The sequence below is a fragment of the Egretta garzetta genome, unplaced genomic scaffold (genome assembly GCF_000687185.1).
Source record: "Egretta garzetta isolate BGI_Z169 unplaced genomic scaffold, ASM68718v1 scaffold718, whole genome shotgun sequence".
NCBI lineage: Eukaryota > Metazoa > Chordata > Aves > Pelecaniformes > Ardeidae > Egretta > Egretta garzetta.
The window spans coordinates 248,787-266,757 of record NW_009260538.1 but is presented as its reverse complement, the minus strand read 5'-3'; the positions used below and the strand labels follow the sequence as shown (position 1 = coordinate 266,757).

Sequence of the window (17,971 nt, the reverse complement as noted above, 5' to 3'; positions counted from 1 at the left end):
TTTTAAAATGAAGTGAGTCAATGTCAACAACAGGAACCTTCTCTAAAATACTTTTGCCTTTTTGTTGCTCTTTCCTCCCTGTCGATCCATGCAGTTAACCACGGCCCCTTCCAGCCCCAGCTTCCCAGACAGCTCTCCATTTAGGGCAACGCGAAAGCCGGGTCCTGCAGGAATAGCTCTTTGTTTATGTTCAGTCGTTGCAACTCCTTGAATTACTCGAGCTTTAACATTACGTCCTGGAGCCTGGGCTCCGGCGCCCGTTTTATCCCGTCCTGCGGAAAGGAGCAATGTCTGCCCTGGGCACCCCCCGGCGCAGCCCGCGGGCCGGTACCGCAGCGAGCCGGAGGGCAGGGGCCCACGGGGCTCCCCGCTCGCCCCCCAAAACTCACAGCAGCACGCGGAGCTCGTTAGGGCCAGGCAGTGACACGAAACGAGCGGCTCTGCCAAATCTTTTGTCCTGAGCTCTCTCTTCTAGCTTTAGGCTTGTCAGATGGTCAAGCCTGTAGTTGTGGAAGCAGCCCAAAGGTGCAGATTTTATTAGTATTTGGGCAAGTCCTGAAAAAAATGTATTTATCCTTTTTCAAGCAAATTCCACCACTACCTTCAACCTATGGCCTGAGAGAAACTGGGAATTTTCTTACAGGCTGTCCAGATGGATGCTGAATATCCACAGCTCACCAGGCTCATACGGACACACACTCACATGCATATTCCCTATTATACCCTTACAATACACCATTTAATATCTTAAATAAAGATGAGGGATGATTTTTTTTTTTTTTTAAACATGTTTTAAACGAATCCCACAGCTCACAGCAAGCAGGCTGCTGCCACCGGCTCGCTTCCAGGCTGCACTAAGCCGTGCTCCTCTCCCGCCCCCCAAATATGATTACCCCTCCCTGTGAGCATGGGACAAACGACTGAGAGTCGGGCGTTGAGGACGGACAAATCTTTCTGTTAAATTACAGACTAAACTGTATGTACAGCTGAGAATACTTAATGTATACTGTGCCTACCAACATGGCCTTACTGGGACTGCAGTAACAAGGAGCAAACCCAACTGTAACATGTCAGAGTGGCTGAGAGCAGCTTGCTAACGTGAGTACAATTGCAAGGATCACTGTAACTTCTTTTTTATTTTGAAATACAAGGAAGAGGCCATCCTAGCTTGTTCACATCACCTCCTTTTTATTCTGCTGTGCCCTCGAGGGTGCGAGCCTGCCCTGGCCATCAGGGCTGCAAGCCACTGGCGCTGGAGTGTTCAAAGCCTGTAGGAACAGCCCACTGGCTGATTTAACACCTAATTCCTGGCAGAAAGGGGTCTTTAACACAACGCTCAGCACTAAAACAGTATAAAGTGTCACAGATGCTGAACAGAGGCCTCAGCAGACGGTGGGAAGGTGGGAGGGTGGGAAGCCCTCCTCTGCTCTCTCCCCAAAACAGGGTCATGCCAGATCCAAGGCACGGAGCATGAGCAGTGCAAGGGAGACTGCACTGACCACGCCAGCACCACTTGCTTTCCAATTAAAAACAGGACTTAAACTTCTGACACGAGCACTCACTTGCCACAGACTTTAAAGAAATGGATGCAGAAGTATTTTTGACATCGGATACATAACCAGCTAGCTCATCCTGACTGTCAGCACCTCTGCCTTTCACGTGATGCCAACATGCACGCTGGTGCTGGTGCCTGTGGGTGCCAGCCAGAGCTTCCTCTCTCGCCGTCCCCCCCGGTGCTCCAGGGGAAGTGGATTTGGTGAATAATCATGCATATGCACACTGAGGAACCAAAAGTGCTGCAAACTACAGCTATATTTATCAGCAGATAAGGACAGACAGCAGCTGCAGCCAGTCTCTCCCACACTTCCCTGTCTGTGACTCTCGGGATGCTGGCAGACGGACAGAACACCATCTTGATATTGCAGAAGCTGCTGCTTTGCCGCAGCGAAATAGCACAAACGACCAAAAGGCCACTTTCCTCTTACCTTTACTGTGGTACAAGGCATTTCTTGAAGATAACCAAATTGAACCGAAGCTAAAAACGAAACGTACGTTATAGGTAGTTTGGAATATTTAAAAAAAAAAAAAAAAAATTGTATCGTGGTAATGTTGGGCCAAGGATCAAACGGCACGTACATCTCTGCCTACGACGGCAGGACCAGACACAGAAAACGCTGAAGCTGAAGGCTGCTGCTGGCGAACAGCACTCACCATGAAGTCGATATTGTTGTCTTCGTTTCGGAAGTGCTCCATCAGCTTCTCAAAGCGCTGCTTCTCTCCACACACCTACAAAAGAATCACCGCGTGTCTGTTGAACTACGGCCGGCGAGGCAGAGGATGAACAACATTTAAAAAGCAGCTCAAGTGCTTCCTCAAAACCTCTCCGTCCAGGTTTCCTCTCTTGTTAAAAATATTCTTCTTCGTGACAAATTCGGAGGAGGAATCAGAGGTGGACACCTGCGCTGCGAGTCTGTAAGGGGTCAGGTACAATTATAACAACTCTTTGTACCTTTTTTCCCCCTAAAAATGTAATCATACCCACGGACGGTCCAAATGTAAGCAACAGAGTTGCACCAGGCTATGCCACAGGAGGCCTCGGCCTCTTCCACAGCGCAGAACTGGCTTTCCACTGTATGATATAATGTGATTGGGAAGAAGAACAAATTACAGGGAGGAAAAAAACGAAAATTATCACCAGCTAAAGGAGGAGTGAAACGCATCAGCGTAACGATCAGCTGGTTGGAACTGCAGAGCCGTAATACAGGGGTGTTGGCAGGAAACACAAGCAACTGGAGGGAGAAATAAGGTCTGAGATACAGCACTTCTCAGGATACTGTTTAAATCTTCTAACTTCCCCATAGCTTCTCTGGCTCAGCCCTGCTTTTCTCAGAACACACATGATCTAGAGTAATCCACACCAAAATCCCAAAGTATTAAGTCAGTTGGAAAGTGAAAGGGAGCAGAGGTGAGCACCAGGAGGAGGTGCACCCATTTCCCCGTCCTCCCTGCTTAGCAACTGCAGCTCCTCCCTCCCGGGTGCATCCTTTGGGGTATTTTTTCTACCCCCGCGTGAATACACTGACCACCTCAGCCAGCTCCTGCCCCGCACACGGCCGTCCCGGCGAGCCCTGCTGTCCCAGCACGCTCAGACGGGAGGTGATGAGGGCACTGCAAAGGGTCCCACGCGTTCCCAAATCCCCCAGGAGCTTCCTCATACCCTGCACCATGAGCTGACTTTCTCGCTTGCTGGGTTTTTGGCGTCAGACCGAGCAGTGAATGCAAGAAGAGCACAGGCAGGCTCTTCTGAGCAAAGCTGCAAGTGCCTGGGTAGGCACATCCATGCACAAACAGTGTCAAATGCTGTTCCTCGGACGCTGGCTGTTCGCAGAGGCATGGGAGAAGCTCGGAAAGAAGCTGGTTTGCTCTTAAATGTCCTGAAAAGCAGAGTCCCGTCATCTGGAGGCAGCCCTTCCCTTCTGCCAAGGAACAAAACCCTCGGTGAGCCCAACAGGCTCCTTCCTTCTTGAACCAGATTTCACCCCAATGTCCCGAGAGCGCTGGGTGCTACTGATCAGGAGCAGGGAGGACAGCGGTGGGACCTCCAACCCGGGCTCTCCGCTTAGGGACCACCAGCTTCCAAGCAGCTCCCTCCTCCGAGGCATCAGCTGCTGTTTGAAGAGGCATGCTCATGGCACAGTACTGATGTGAAATTAGCCGACGAACGGTAATTAAGGATTGGCAGGAGCACTTCTTCTTTAGAAACTAACCTCTAGGGCAGGGGCCAGTTTTTTGTATGTATTTCTACACTGGCCTCTCCCACAAGGAGACCAAATCCCCAGTTGAGGTTTCAAGATACTCCCAAAAAGCAAGTTCTTTACAAAGTATGTGTTATTATTACTATCCCCGTATCAGCTTCCTCTTTCTAACTGTGTCTATCTTACAACAGGTACCTACAAACTACTTAGAGCAGGTACCTACAAACTACACAACAGCTGGACTTGATGATCTTCAAGATGTTTTCCAACCTAAACAACTCTATGATTCTACACAAAGATTAAGGCACCGAGCAGACCTCACTGGAGTCCCACAGAGCTTAAGCGAGACCTCAACTGAGCTGATCACCAGATCCGCAAAGCACAGCGAGTAGTGGCCTGCTGGGTGACTTCTCGCCACGCTTTCCACGGTCTGTTGTGACTGAATAAAACATACACTTGTGGTGTATGTGATCCATCTGCTGTCGTTCCTAAGCAAAATTGCCACAACTGGGCTATTACGCAGCTATTTGTGGTCAGTACCTGACGTCAATGGGACTTCTGCCACTGAGAGGACAGGGACGCTGGTTACGGTGAATTATTTGATAGCGTTGCCACCAATATTCATGGCCACAATCCCACAAGTTGCAAGGCTCAGCAACCCCCCCATGCACCCTCCCAGTAGGCAGGGTGCTGGACTCCACACAAACGCTTGCTAAAGTTGTATTTAAACATTTCCAGCTGAACCTCAAAGACTCACCAGGTAGAATAAACACGCTTAGACAACAAAGCACGCACCCTCATGAAAACCAGATTACACTTGTTGGTCAAGCAAATGATCATGGTCTTAAACCCAAAGGACTCGGCTCTCTCTACAGCCTATGCCATGGAAGTGGTTTTGAAGCATTAAATGCCGTTACATGGGGGGTTCCACCAGGCCCATAAAACACACATTAAGGTCTGAGACAGTAAAACAGAGCCGAGACAGAGCCACTCTTGGATGGAGCAAGACTCCTTGGTATTGCCTGGCCTGCAGTTGTGCAAGGGGCATGAGCTGTCTCTGCTTAGCAGAGATGGGGGCCCTGGGACACAGAAAGGACTGGTGAGTTTGGAGAGCCACTGCCATTCAGCTTCAGGCTGTAAATCTTCAGTCTAATCTTGGTCTTTTCTTCAGGAGTAATCCTCGTAAAGCCTCCCTACAGCGTCAGGAATCGCCTTGCTGGGAGATCAAAGCCCAGACACCGCATATATGTTGCTGATGGCTAGAGCAGCTCCAACGAAAACGGAGGGCGAGTGAGCGAGCTCCGGCCCTGACCACCCAGAGCGTTTGCTTTGCAGCGGGTGGCTCAAGAGCTGGCGTCACTGGCGCAGAGCCTTAGGCTCTGCAAAGCCACCAAATGGCCAAGCTCAAATCCAAACCGGCCAGGAGCACCCTTGGGAAGCAGGGAGATCACCCTGAGCATTTTGGTGCGGCCACCCTGGTTTAACAGGCGTGCATTTAGAAGTGAGAGGTGGGATGAGCGCACTCCAGTGGGGACCAGAGCATCTCTGCACCAGACAACAGCACCAGCGCCCGCAGGCATCCTGTCCGGCTGCCCCGCGCCCCGCGTGCAGGACCAGCAATCGCTCTGTCGTGAAGAAGCTCAGGTTGGTTGAGCATGCAGCAACGTGACCTACTCCGGGCACTCACCACGAATGCCCTCCCGAGCGCTTTCTTCCCGAGGGCCCCCCGAAGCAGCCCTGGCAGGGTGCAGCTCTGCCGCGGCGCACACCCCTCCCGGGACGCACACGCTTCCATGCAGGAGCAGCACGCCCTTCAGGAGGAAAAGAGACGGAAAGCTGCAAAAGGAAGAGCCAAAGAGAAAACTCACAATCTGGCCGAGTTTCAGGAGCCTACTGGCACTGTAAGGATCAAAGGCAGCAGCTGCCCGCTGATATAATTTGATTTTGGAGGCCTACGCTGGGGCTGATCCAACTCCCGCTCAAAGCAGACCCAAGGAACCCTCTCCTTGACTTGCACCACAGCCTGCTTAGAGGCACTCATCCCTCCGTTATTATCCCAAGCCATTTTTTTCCTACTATAGTACATGGGATGGTATTTCAGTTCAACCAACTGCAAATTCTTCCAGCGCTCTCCGTACTCTCCCCTCCCCACAGCACAGAGCCAACATAACAAAGGGGACAAGTAGGTTCATCTCAACGCTGAGCTCTAAGAGATCACAGCTCTCTTGCACCGGCTTGGGAAAAAACGGAGCCGATTCAGACAAAATCATGTCGTGTGGAATCAAACGTAACAGCGGTGCATAGGATCACTCCACAATAAAAGCCAGAAGGACTGATTCCTGGGAAATCTGATGTTAAACCATTCCACATGGATGAGGGAAGCTGACATAAACAGCTACAAGCCACTTACGGCCGACTAATTAAATTAAGGAACAACCTGAAGTGGTGCAGCCCCGGCAGAGAAGGGCCGATCCTGGGACACAAGCGGCCCTGCTGGCCGGGATGCAGTGGCTGATAGCAAGGGGAAAAGCAACAACAACCTGCGGCTTTCGGTGGCTGCTCGCAGATAATTCACACTATCATCAGATGAGTCAGTGCTGGGAACATGCGCCTTTCAAGAGACAGCGAGCTGACTTTCATGCAATGATATAATTTATCCTGGAAGATTAAAGAGAGTGAAACTGTAGATGAAGCCTGCAGCCTGAAGATTGGCCAAAATCCAAGACGAATGCTGAAATCAAATCCCACCACATAAAACCATATGTTGCCGTTTATATTTGAATAAATTTCCAAGGTCTGTCATTTGAAAGCATGGCTGGGACTAAGGAAGGCTGATCTTTCTTTTATTAGCATTATTCTGTGTAAGAAGCAAGATTAAACGAGTTACCACAGCTATAAAAACCCCTCTGTCTCTACTTAGGCTGTGAAAAAAATTTTGTAGGTTGCCTTACGCCCATGTCATTCTAGAAGAACAATGTGGCTTTATGGAAAACCACCCACGAAGGGTCCTTTCTCCGGAAAGGCTTTGGGTGCTAACGAAGTACACCCGTCACAGATCTGTTACACAGGTACAGTACAACCTTGTAAGGAAGCAAAAGGATCCGTTGTGAAAAATGTAGTGATGATTATATCTATATCCACCGGGCAATGCTCTCGGGCTGTACGGTTCACATCCAGACCACCCAAGAGCAAAGTTCAACTAGGACAACCCTCACGTGGCTGGATTACTGTACGATGCTCCAGAAAGGCATCCCAGGCAGACGGCAAAAGACACCAAGGGTATTTTGGAAAAACTAAAGATGTTTTCATGCGTGACGTCAGGCAGAAAGTGAAAATCCAGGCTCATGGAAGCACATCCATCATCCTCCTACCCCAGGCAGTTATCTAACAACATGAAGCACCACCTCGTTTTGCTGGAGGATGGAGCTTGTTAACTAACCCTCCCCACAAGCGAATATAGCGAATATAGAGACGGCAGCGAACACAGGCGGCATGTCGGGCTTTGGAGCTGCAGCTCGTTGGCGATACAGAACCCATGCTACGAGAGACAGCCGCCAGACCGCCATCTCCTCCACATCTGGAGGACCGGCGCTCCCAAGCCTGCGATGCAGTGCCCCATCCCGATGTAGGAACTGCCCACCACGGCCACCTTGACGTGAGCGTCCGTCTGTCAGCCAGGGGGGTGGAAGGAATGACCGCTCTGAGCTAGCAACCTGTGTTCGTAGGAAAGACATCAGTAGGATCTGCTCACAGAATGCCCTGGGCCAGGAAGCAGGCACTGCCTGGTGGGCCCAAACTCCAAACATAAAATGAAATAATTTTGGCTGCATTTCCACTAGAATACAGCCTGGCACGGCAAAGGCAGCTAACAGCAACCTCAAGGCCGGGAAAACAACTCTCAGAATCACAGAATAGCAAGGGTTGGAAGGGACCTTGGGAGATCTAGTCCAACCCTCCTGCCCAAGCAGGCTCACCCAGAGCAGGGGGCACAGGACAGCGGCCAGGCGGGGGTTGAAGATCTCCAGAGAAGGAGACTCCACAGCCCCCCTGGGCAGCCTGGGCCAGGGGTCTGAAGGACCAAGTTTAAAATACCTAAACCATGGGCTGTTTTCAGTCAGTGCAAACGCTAAAATCATAGAATCATAGAATCACTTTGGTTGGAAAAGCCCTTTGAGATCATCGAGTCCAACCTTTAACCTAACCCTGCCATCCCACCCTAAACCCTGGCCCTCAGCACCTCATCTATCCTTCTTCTAAATCCCTCCAGGGATGGGGACTCGACCACCTCCCTGGGCAGCCCCTTCTAGAGCCTCTACCGTCTACCACGAGTTGCCCAAAGAGCTGCTCCCTCCTCCTTCAGTGAATTCTCAAGTTCTGGAAGAGCGAGAGGCAGCAGCACAATTTCCCAGCAAACACGCACTGCGTACACGAACGCCGCCCGTGCTGGCTATGGTGTTCTAAATAGCCTGACGTATACGCAACCCCAAAATTCATGGGACCCTTTGTGAACCTTTCCTCCTGTCTGTGCTCCTTTATCCAGCAGCACAATGCCGCCCTTCTCTCCCCCACAACAGCCCACTGTGAGCGGCGGATCCCACCACCGGCAAGCAGCGCTCCACAGAAACACTTTGTTTGGGCTGATCACGCTGACATTTTTGCAGTTTGCTGAAGAACAAAAAAATCCGTTCTCCCATAAGCTACTGGTTAAGCAAACAGTTATTTAATACTTGCTAGGTTCAAATACCTTTTACGTCTCTACCAGCAGGGTTAAGGCACTCTCAATACACTGCTGCGGTGCAAAAGACAACAAATGTATTTACATTTTCCAGCACTTGCAAACAGTTTCTTCTAGTACCGAGTCATTAGAATGGCCCGTAAGGAGAACTCAGAACTGCTGTTCTCAGCGCCGCCGTTCGTTATTCAAACAGGGAAATCGGACGCTGAATTCGGCACTGAGGGCTGAGCAATATTGTCCCACTTTGCCGGAGTGAAAACTGATGGAGGTGAACAGTGCGGTTCGCTTGCCGTGCCCCCACCTTGCAGCTCCCTGCCCAGCGATTCCCAGGAACCGAGCCTTTGTAAGCTCGGCTTTAACAGCCACAGCCAGGCGCCGCGCGAGGGGACGGCAGCTCTCCTCGCCCGGCCGGTATTGCAGAGCAGCGAACACCGAAGTCAATTAAATCAATGCTAAAACAAGAGGGAGCACCAGCACGCCAGACCCCGCTCCTCTCCCTCATCCCCTGGTCTCCAGCGAGTTAGGCCAGGGAAGTTCAGATGCTGGAATAACCACCAGGAGATGAGCTTCGCCCAAGTTTTCTGGATTATCCGAATTCCCATTTATTTTTTTGGCGTCTCTTCTTGTCTCGGAGCAAAACAAGGCGGGTTTTTTGAAAGGTATGGTTCATCTTAGGAAATGCACCTTAATTCTGGTTTTATTTTTTAAATACTGAAATTATTTCTCATACAGAGAAGCACGCGGGCGTACACTCACCTTACCAAATTCCATTATTCTGGTATACGCTTGTATAATAATCAATTTAACTGCTTTGCTGGATTAGAGCCAAAGTCGGGAAGTGTTCCCTGCAGAGAGCCAGGATTATTTCTTGCTGGCTTTCTGTCTCGCTACAGATCCCACTCAATTCTTTTGCCTCCTTGGTTTGGATCCGCTTTAAAATGGCTATTGTGCTTATTTATTAAAAAAAAAAAAAAAAAAAAAAAAGAGTGGTAGAGTCCTCTGGTCTTTTCCCAGAAATATTTAGTTGCTACCGAAGTAAATTCTCCCACATTTAGAAGGGAGAATAACAAAAAGCTGCACAAGGATCTCAGATTGCGCTCCTGGAAATGTTAGTGAAGTATATTCACAAACCATCACCTTCAGCTCTTCCCCAAAGCTGAGGAAATCAGTATTTGCAGCAAAGCCACTGTTTCTTTGTGGCTGTTTTCATCACGCGATCACATTAGCGCCGTCGGCTCGCGATTTTTTTCAACATATCCGTAAACTTGCTGAAGCCTTTCGTTTATTGGCGACCAGGCTTGCCGTAAAGGAAAAACATGTAAGCCACGTAAACACAACAGCCAACTAGAAACGCCACAAAAAAATGTTCATTTTGAGCAGAGCAAGGCCGCGAGTGAGCTGGAAAACAGCCTTCTGCACCCATGGCCTCAACAAGCTTTGGTTCTGTTGAACTGCGACTTTTCTGTCCGTTCTCTTTCCGGGTGTCCTCACCAGATTCCATAACCTCGCTCCCAGCTCGCCTGCCCACGTTATTTCTGTGCCTTAGCTCTGAGGAATCCTCGTTCGGGTTTGGTAACGCCGTGATAGCCTGCGCCCAAGCGTGCGGTCTTCGAGCCGGGGATGGAGTTTATCACCAGCGCGACCGCGTGAAGCCTCGTTTCCTCGGCTCTAATGAACTTTGCATAAAACACCTGCCTTTCCCACCACCCACCCCAAGCTACTCCTTCCTCTCCTGGTCTCCATTCCCTGTCAGTAACAACGGTTCCAGATTTATTTTTTTTCCTGTTGAGTTCAGCTTTATTCAACTCAGTCTCAAGCTCCTCGTTGCTGGTACCTTCTTGGTGGCTTCGAAACAGCGAGCGCCGGGCTGTGCCCGTAACGCACGGAGCCCAGGCCCCTGCAAAGAGAAGCACCCTGCACACAAGCATCGGTGATTTCAGGTGAAGTAACCGGGCGAGAAGAACGTTCAAAAGACAGCTTAGCAGAACAACCCGCCTTCCGTTTGAACACCCTGCGCCCAGCCAGACAGAGATTGGCCTGTAACACCATTTTCAAATGAAAAGTCGTTTTCAAAAAGAATTCTCGGCAAGATTCAGATCAGCTGCGGTTTGCCAGCTCAGCCAGACCCTGAGAACCAAATTCTGTTCTCATTTACATGAGAGCAAAGCTCAAAGCCTAATGAAATATTTGATGTTCACCCTGATGTAAATGAGAGCAGAATTTGGTCCGAAACATCCTGTTTTCCCTACTGACTTTATTACAGGGTGAGTGTTAGGCGTGAGTTCAAATTTCTTTTGAAGTTATTTTATGGCAAGGAGATAGAGTGGCAGAGATCTAGTTTGACGGGTCTGATCTGCCCTAAATACGCACACAGCGTCGGATGAAAGAACCGCAGAGAAGCTGTGGCAGCCCTGCAACGCGTGGTTCCAGAAGCCACACAAATACTACGGAGCTTACAGTAATTTAAATTGGGAGAATACTGCTAGAAATCTAACCCCGGGTGCCTTACATGTCAGCAACTCAGAAGATTTTTAATAAACCAGCTGACTGAGTTATAAACATGAAGACTTGAAACCATTACTGAAAACTTGCCCAGGAGGAAACCGGGGAACAACAGCACGGAGCAAGAAATAAGCCGCACAACTGGATAAAGAGAAGAAGAGCCAAATGCCAAACTGAGCGAGGTACAACCCCCACCTCGCGCCCCCGCTTCACCTGACACATCCCACGGTCCCACTGCAGCAAACGACTGGCGAACGGGAATGGAATAATTAAATAAATAAATAACGGCAGACAAACTGGATGTGTTACGCTACAACTTCTGAGTGTCAGCAGGAGAAAAAAAAAAAAAAAAGGGATGATTGAGCCCTTGGAAGAAAATGAAGGCGCCAAACTTCGGCTAAAGATGCCAGGACAGTAAGAGAGCAGATGGGACTTCACACATCCTTGCCCGTGACCATGCAAAGGGCCCGTGCGATGAGCTGTACAGACCACCCCGACCGGCGGATGTCAGCCGTAGTCATTTGCCCAAGGTATCTGCAATCCCTCGGGACGTCCTCCCTAATGAGCCGCATTTCTTCTGTAATAGAGCAGTAATATGCCAGAAGAATTTAAGCCTGGAGTGACAACAATGTGCTTTGCATGTTTACAGGGCTTCTCCTACTGGAAGCACTTCTCTCATGTTACCCAATTGTTCTTCCTAACAACCTCATCTGCATTTGCTTCCGCGATTCCTTCCTTTCACAAAGGTGCAAATAAAGACAAAGATGCCGGCAGCTTGCCCAAGGCTACAGATGAATAAATGAAAGAACCAAACGACAATTTCCAGGTCTAGCTCTGTGCCTGCATTAGAGGACTGCAGAGCTTTCCCCGGCTGGAAGCAGAACATCTCATTTCCATTTTCCGACCAGCCCTTCCGCTGGCGTGACCCAGGAGCAAGGCTTTCTCCATGGTCACACCATACTCCCAACTCAACTTCCACTTCACAGCCGGGAAAGCCTCGCCAGCAGCCGTGCCATTCCCATTCCCGCTGTCCTTAGGTAGCTCTACACGCCCAACACAGCTCACATTTAGGACAGGTCTGGTCTGGCAAAGCTGAGGTTCCTACAACAGGCCCACACTGGAGATTTACTTCAAACTTTTTTCTCTGGCGCTGTATAATGACGAGCACCTCAGGAATACAGTTATGGTGCAGCTCTACAACAACTATGCAAAAATGCAAATATTTACAGTGCATGTAAATCAGAGATCGGTGCGCAGCCCGCCACCCTTTTTTTTAAACACAAAAAGTACAAAAATTAACAACTTGGCTTGTTGATCATCTGCATTAACCCACTTACAGCAACAGCGGCATTAAGGAAAAGCATACCACATGTTTATACACAGGCTGGTTGGGACCCATCAAGTCTAACAATTTTTGAGCTGGTAAACCCAGATTCATTTCTTAGAAGCATAGAATCATGGAATGGTTTGGGTTGGAAGGGACCCCTAGAGGTCACCCAGCCCAACCACCCTGCAGGAGCAGGGACACCTTGAACCACATCAGGTTGCTCACAGCCCCGTCCAACCTGGCCTGGAATGGTCCCAGGGATGGGGCCTCCACCCCCTCTCTGGGCAACCCGTTCTTCTTCGATAATAAATTCACATATATATCCAATAGTCAAAATAAACTAGAACAACAGCTTTCTAGGATTTGATTCTCACACTAGTGCTTCTGAACCTTCATACAACGTTCTCAAATCCCATTAACCGCTGTATGCAAACATGTGATACACCCATAGATGACACTTTTTTGCTCCACTTGAGCCTACTGGAATACCTGTATTAATTTCAGCAGTCAGTGTTCCACCACAGAGACTTGATTTTGTAATACCTTCATAAATAAAATTCCTACTGATGGTAAAACCAGGAGTTTTGCATTTCAAGGGCTTGTGTAAAAGGCTCTGAAAACGGGAGATCTAATACACCATTCCTGGTTGTTTCACCTAAGAACATACAAAAGCGTTTAGAGACAGAAGAACTGGAGTGAAGCTCTCAAGATCTCCATTAAGTTTTCCACTTCAGGGACGCAGCTTGACTGACCAAAAAGTCCAGGGAGAAATTCACAGTCTGGAGTCATCTTGTTGGGATTATGGCTCTTCTACGCAAAAGCGCACAAAACGATGGTGTGAACAGCGCTGTCAGATTCGTTGCAGCTCAAAGTGACTTATGGAATACCTGCAGTTTATGGAAATCTAGGAAACTTAGCTGAATGAGAAAGCTTCAGCCAACGCCATGTAAGAGACCTATTGACATGTGCATCAAATTCTGATAAAGCAGAGGAACGTACCTCCTTAAAGTTATCGAACGCAGATAAAATGATTTCATGCCCTCCTCTGACGAGGCAAACAGCTGCCAGAAGTTCCAAGACAAGAGCCTTCGTCCTGCAAAGAAATGAAACCACAACAGTCAATGACCACCACGCGATGGACCACCTTCCTTCTGTTTGCAAAAGGGATGCGGAGACACTGGGAGACGTAGTTTGCATTCCCGTGTATTTTGAATCTCTCTAAACTAGTAAACCTGCAAGGTGCGTAATGCTGAGCATCATCTGATCCAGGGCATTTGGACTCTCCCAGGATCATGCAGTTTTCCCCCATGTCAACGCTTCTCAAAACATGCAAAAATTTAAATCACAAATTGTACTCGTGGGAATTCAAGCAAACCAAAGGCAGTTGCATAACTCTGGTAAAGGCAGACCACGTCAGCCTTCGACAGCTCGTGCTCCCCGCGCGTCCACCTGCACAGACCCGGGGCGGAGGTGGTTTTACACAAGCCGGGATCACCGCACGTCAGCCATTAGTCAGCTGTCTTACACCACAATGCAGCCCATTTCCTCCGAGCCCAGTTTGTAATGAATGGGTTTATAATTCAAATCTGTATTTTTCCTCATACAAATCCGAATTATTTTCTATGACAATTTGTATTATTCATAGCCACACACACACACACACAAAAGACGTGGTTCGCTGAAGTAACTATAGGATGCCTTAGCACGTCTTTCCCCTCTTGAATCAGAAATCTGGGCAACTGATTGACAGCAGTGCTAACACAGGCATATTAATGAGAGAAGACAACATATTACTGAAGGAAAAGCATGCAATAGACTCAGCGTAACTCCAGTAAAAATAATCCCCAGTACTTTTTTAGAGGGTTCACATAAGGCAACAGCACCAACCAGACTTTATGGTCAGATGAGCTCTGAGCAGATATTAAAATCATGCAGACACATAGGAAATTAGTCTCATGCTAAAGCCATGACTCAAACCAGATGTTACAGAAAAAGAAATACCTTTTGGCTTTCAAAGTGTCAAGGTTATCTTTGGAAACCAGATAAAATGTTCACTTTCCTAGGAAATTTTAAATGTATCATTTTCAATTCTTACTCATCAATTTTTTTTCTCTGCCACAAGAAGAAAATCCAAGCTCTTTCAGACAGGATCAAGGGCTTCTTACTACAGATCTTCAGCAATAACCCCTCCAAGGGCGGGCTATGGACCGTGCGTGCGGGGAGACGGGGGAGCGATCTCTGTGAGCGGGGAGCCCGGGGGGATGCCCAGGTCCCTGGTTCTGCCCGGAGCGCTCACCCACCGGCTGCCCACGCAGCTGGGATGGGGACGGGGAGAGGAGAGTTAGGGCCGCGGCATCTGTTTGAGCACAACCAGAGGAGACGGAGTCCCGACATCCATCCTCCAGCTGGCCTGCCCACTCCTGCAGCGCTCAGCTCCGCGGCGTGCAGGGGCTGGGGATGGGATCGGCTCCGCAGCATCTCCCAGAGCTGCTGCTTCCCTCTTGGCACATCTCAGGCAACCCTAAGCATTGAAACCACCAGTTTCTTCAAAAATCACGATGGGGCTAAACCAAAAAGAAGTTAGGTTTCGAACAGCACTAACATTAAGTTTTGTCTTCAGATTATTTTAGCCATCTTTGAAAGCTTTTTTCTTCCATAAACAGAAATCTAAACAACCCACTTCTTTCAAAAAGGAAAATTCAGGTTCTCTCTTGATCACCTGATTTCCAGGCACAAGGACACCAAAAATGATAAAAACAATAAACTTCCCATATCCTTCCCACGTATGCTGTGCCCAGGCTTGCTGACTAAAGGCTAAATACAAGAAAGGAAGGAAATACCTACTTCCATCAGGACAAGATTTCAGGCAGTGTACTGTAAGGCAAGCGGACAGCCTAAGCAAAGGCTATATATATATATCTATAGACACACATATATAGTGCTGTTTAGTTCTGCCTCACCCCCTAGTTTTACCTTTCCTTGCAAACATCAGTATGCCAGACCTGGTTTCACTAGACATGCAAGAGGCTCCTAGCTCCAGGCTTTGCTGGAAGTGGCTGCCAGGGTCACAAGTGTGCGCGGGGAGAGGAGGGGACGCAGCCTCGCAGCCAGCAGTTCCACCGCAACGCTACTGCCGCAGCTGAGCAGCAACCCGACACAGAGCAAGAATGAAACCCCCTCTCAAAGAAACTCAAACCTAAGGACCCCTCGGACAAAATCTAGTTAAGAAGATTTTCCCATTCCTCACGAAAATCCCATGCTAAGCTGATCATTATCAGCAAGGTCCTCTTTGCACTGCAATCGAGCTGGAGCGCTTACGCAGCAAACTTTCAGCTGAAGAGTCAGTAGCTCCTGAAACCAATGGAACTAGATGGCAATTGCTCATCCAGTTGCACCATAACACAGATTTTATCTGGCTCAGAATGAAGTATGATTGTTGCTACAGGTTTGTGCATAAACACACCCCTGAAAATCCCTTTCCGTGTACTCTTTACTTACCTACTTCTTAAACCCTCCAAAAGCAAGTGCAGCCTACCTGGGATTCTTGTTGTTCAAACTTAGTGCAATTTCATTAACGGCATGCGGATGGGACATGACCATATTGAATCCATACTGAAAAGAGAAGGGGAAAATATTGTTTCAGTTTGGGGACTGAAATTATTATTTTTAAAATCCAACAAATCACATATCTCTGGCCAGATCTGGCGGCAGTCTTTCACAATGCTGTAAGCCAAACCAAGTGTCGTTGAGTTTACCAAGCCACCCAACACATCTCCATCTACCACCGTGCCCAACAACTTCTCTGCCACTAACAGTGTCGAAAGTACTCAGTTTGGCCATATTAGCCAACAAAAAAGGGTCCAAGAGCTGCTCTTACACCACTGCCAACCCCTCTGCTCACCTTTTCCCCTCCCTCCTCTTTTTATTTCTGACTGTCACGTGCATCATTTAGTCTCGAAAGAGGAATCTGCAATTCAGCTGCCAAGATCACTTCTTTTCCAGCATGCATGTTGTGCAGTTACTGCACAAGTGCTGCTGCCTTTGCTCTCCAAAACAAAAAAAAAAAACCTGCTTTGGAAAATATTGTATTGGTTATAAGCACAAGATCGTTGTTTGCATCCTTGCCATCAGAGGTAAGAAACCTTGCAAATCCCAGGGAGGCGGTGTCCCCCAGGGCAGAGGGTTCACACATGCAGCCCTGTCAGAAATACCTTGTACAAGCATACAACTTATAATAAAGGTGTTCACCACATAGAATCACAGAATCATTTGGGTTGGCAAAGCCCTTTAAGCTCCCCCAGCCCAACCGTTCCCCTACCCCTGCCATCCCACCCCCAAACCCTGGCCCTCAGCACCGCCTCTGCCCGGCTGTTAAATCCCCCCAGGGCTGGGGACTCGACCCCTTCCCTGGGCAGCCCCTTCCCGTGCCTGACAGCCCCAAGGGGAAGGAATTGTTCCCCATGGCCAACCTCACCCTGCCCTGGCACAGCTTGAGGCCGTTGCCCCTCGTCCCATCGCCCCTTCCCTGGGAGCAGAGACCTTTCTTTGAAGCACATAACTTTTAACTGTTGCTGTTTTAGCAAAAAATCCCAAGTCTCTGAAGCTACCTGGGCATGCCATAAGATCACAGCATCCCACTTGAAAAGAAATTCATGAAAATATGATTAGCTTTGGTCTAGTTTATTCTTTGACTTGCAGTTACTGCAACTGCCTTGCGATAAACACGCAACAAGAGCGAAACCTTGGGTTTTCCATCAGTGTACAGCTCTTCTGAAAAACTCTCGTATTTCCTAAGTGTTAGTCCTAAATTCTGAGACAAATTCTAACTTCAGTTGTGGAGCTGCATGTCCCATCAGTTAGCACAAACTGAGCCCATCGCTGCAACCAGGAGCGGGCCCAATATGCGCATGCGCTTACCTACGCGTGTCTTCACACCTGTACTAAATCACCCGCACGGCTACGCAAGGACCGTGTTATATCGCTTCCCAGCTACACTACCGAAAAATAAGTAAGAATTTAAACCTTTGCATCAGTTTTACCCTAACCATTCACCGCTAACCTTTTCCTTCCTCCTCCCCTTCCCAGCAACAAGCCAGTTACGGGGTCCAAAAGAACAAAAAGGGAAATACCTGGTAATTCATTATGGCTCGTAAACACATGATGCAGACGTGAACGTCGTCTTTTTTACTCACTAATCTGGAATTTTTTAGTGTTCTTCGGCTCGGCAAGGTGTTATACCTGCAAACAGAAACAGCTCACATCAATGACAAGGCTATTTTTAGGCGGTAAGAATGAAGGAATGGAAATACTCCTTCAGCGGGTGAAAATGTAGACATCTTCCAGTTCTGCAGAGCAGACGACGGTCAGACAATCCACATGCAAACAGAGCAGAAAAAAGGGCACGGGCTGTTTACCCTGGCAGCGTAGGAAGCTCCGGATGCTCGGCTCCACGGCTGCCTGCTGGCCACCACGGCCCAGCCCAGGGCCAGCACAGGCCACGAGCCGCTGGTCTCAGCCCTTCCACCCGGCGCAGGCGATGCCGCCAGCCCCAGCACAGCTCATCCAAAGCCAGGTACCTCCATCTCTCGTGGCATGCAACACGGAAAGAACGATCCACCCACAACCAGAGGTATCCTGGATTTTTTTTTTTTT

General features: G+C 48.9%; 1 protein-coding gene across 1 annotated transcript in view; it reads right to left on the bottom strand.

The window, feature by feature from the left end:
• Window positions 1-17,971, bottom strand: part of FMNL2 (formin like 2) — a 93,835-nt gene that overhangs the window by 22,471 nt on the left and 53,393 nt on the right. The window contains exons 8-11 of the mRNA XM_009644608.2: window positions 17,449-17,557; window positions 15,855-15,931; window positions 13,319-13,412; window positions 2,212-2,286 (exon numbers count right to left, since the gene is read on the bottom strand). Of these exons, the coding sequence (XP_009642903.2) occupies window positions 2,212-2,286; window positions 13,319-13,412; window positions 15,855-15,931; window positions 17,449-17,557 (355 nt within the window). The remainder of the gene's footprint in view (window positions 1-2,211; window positions 2,287-13,318; window positions 13,413-15,854; window positions 15,932-17,448; window positions 17,558-17,971) is intronic.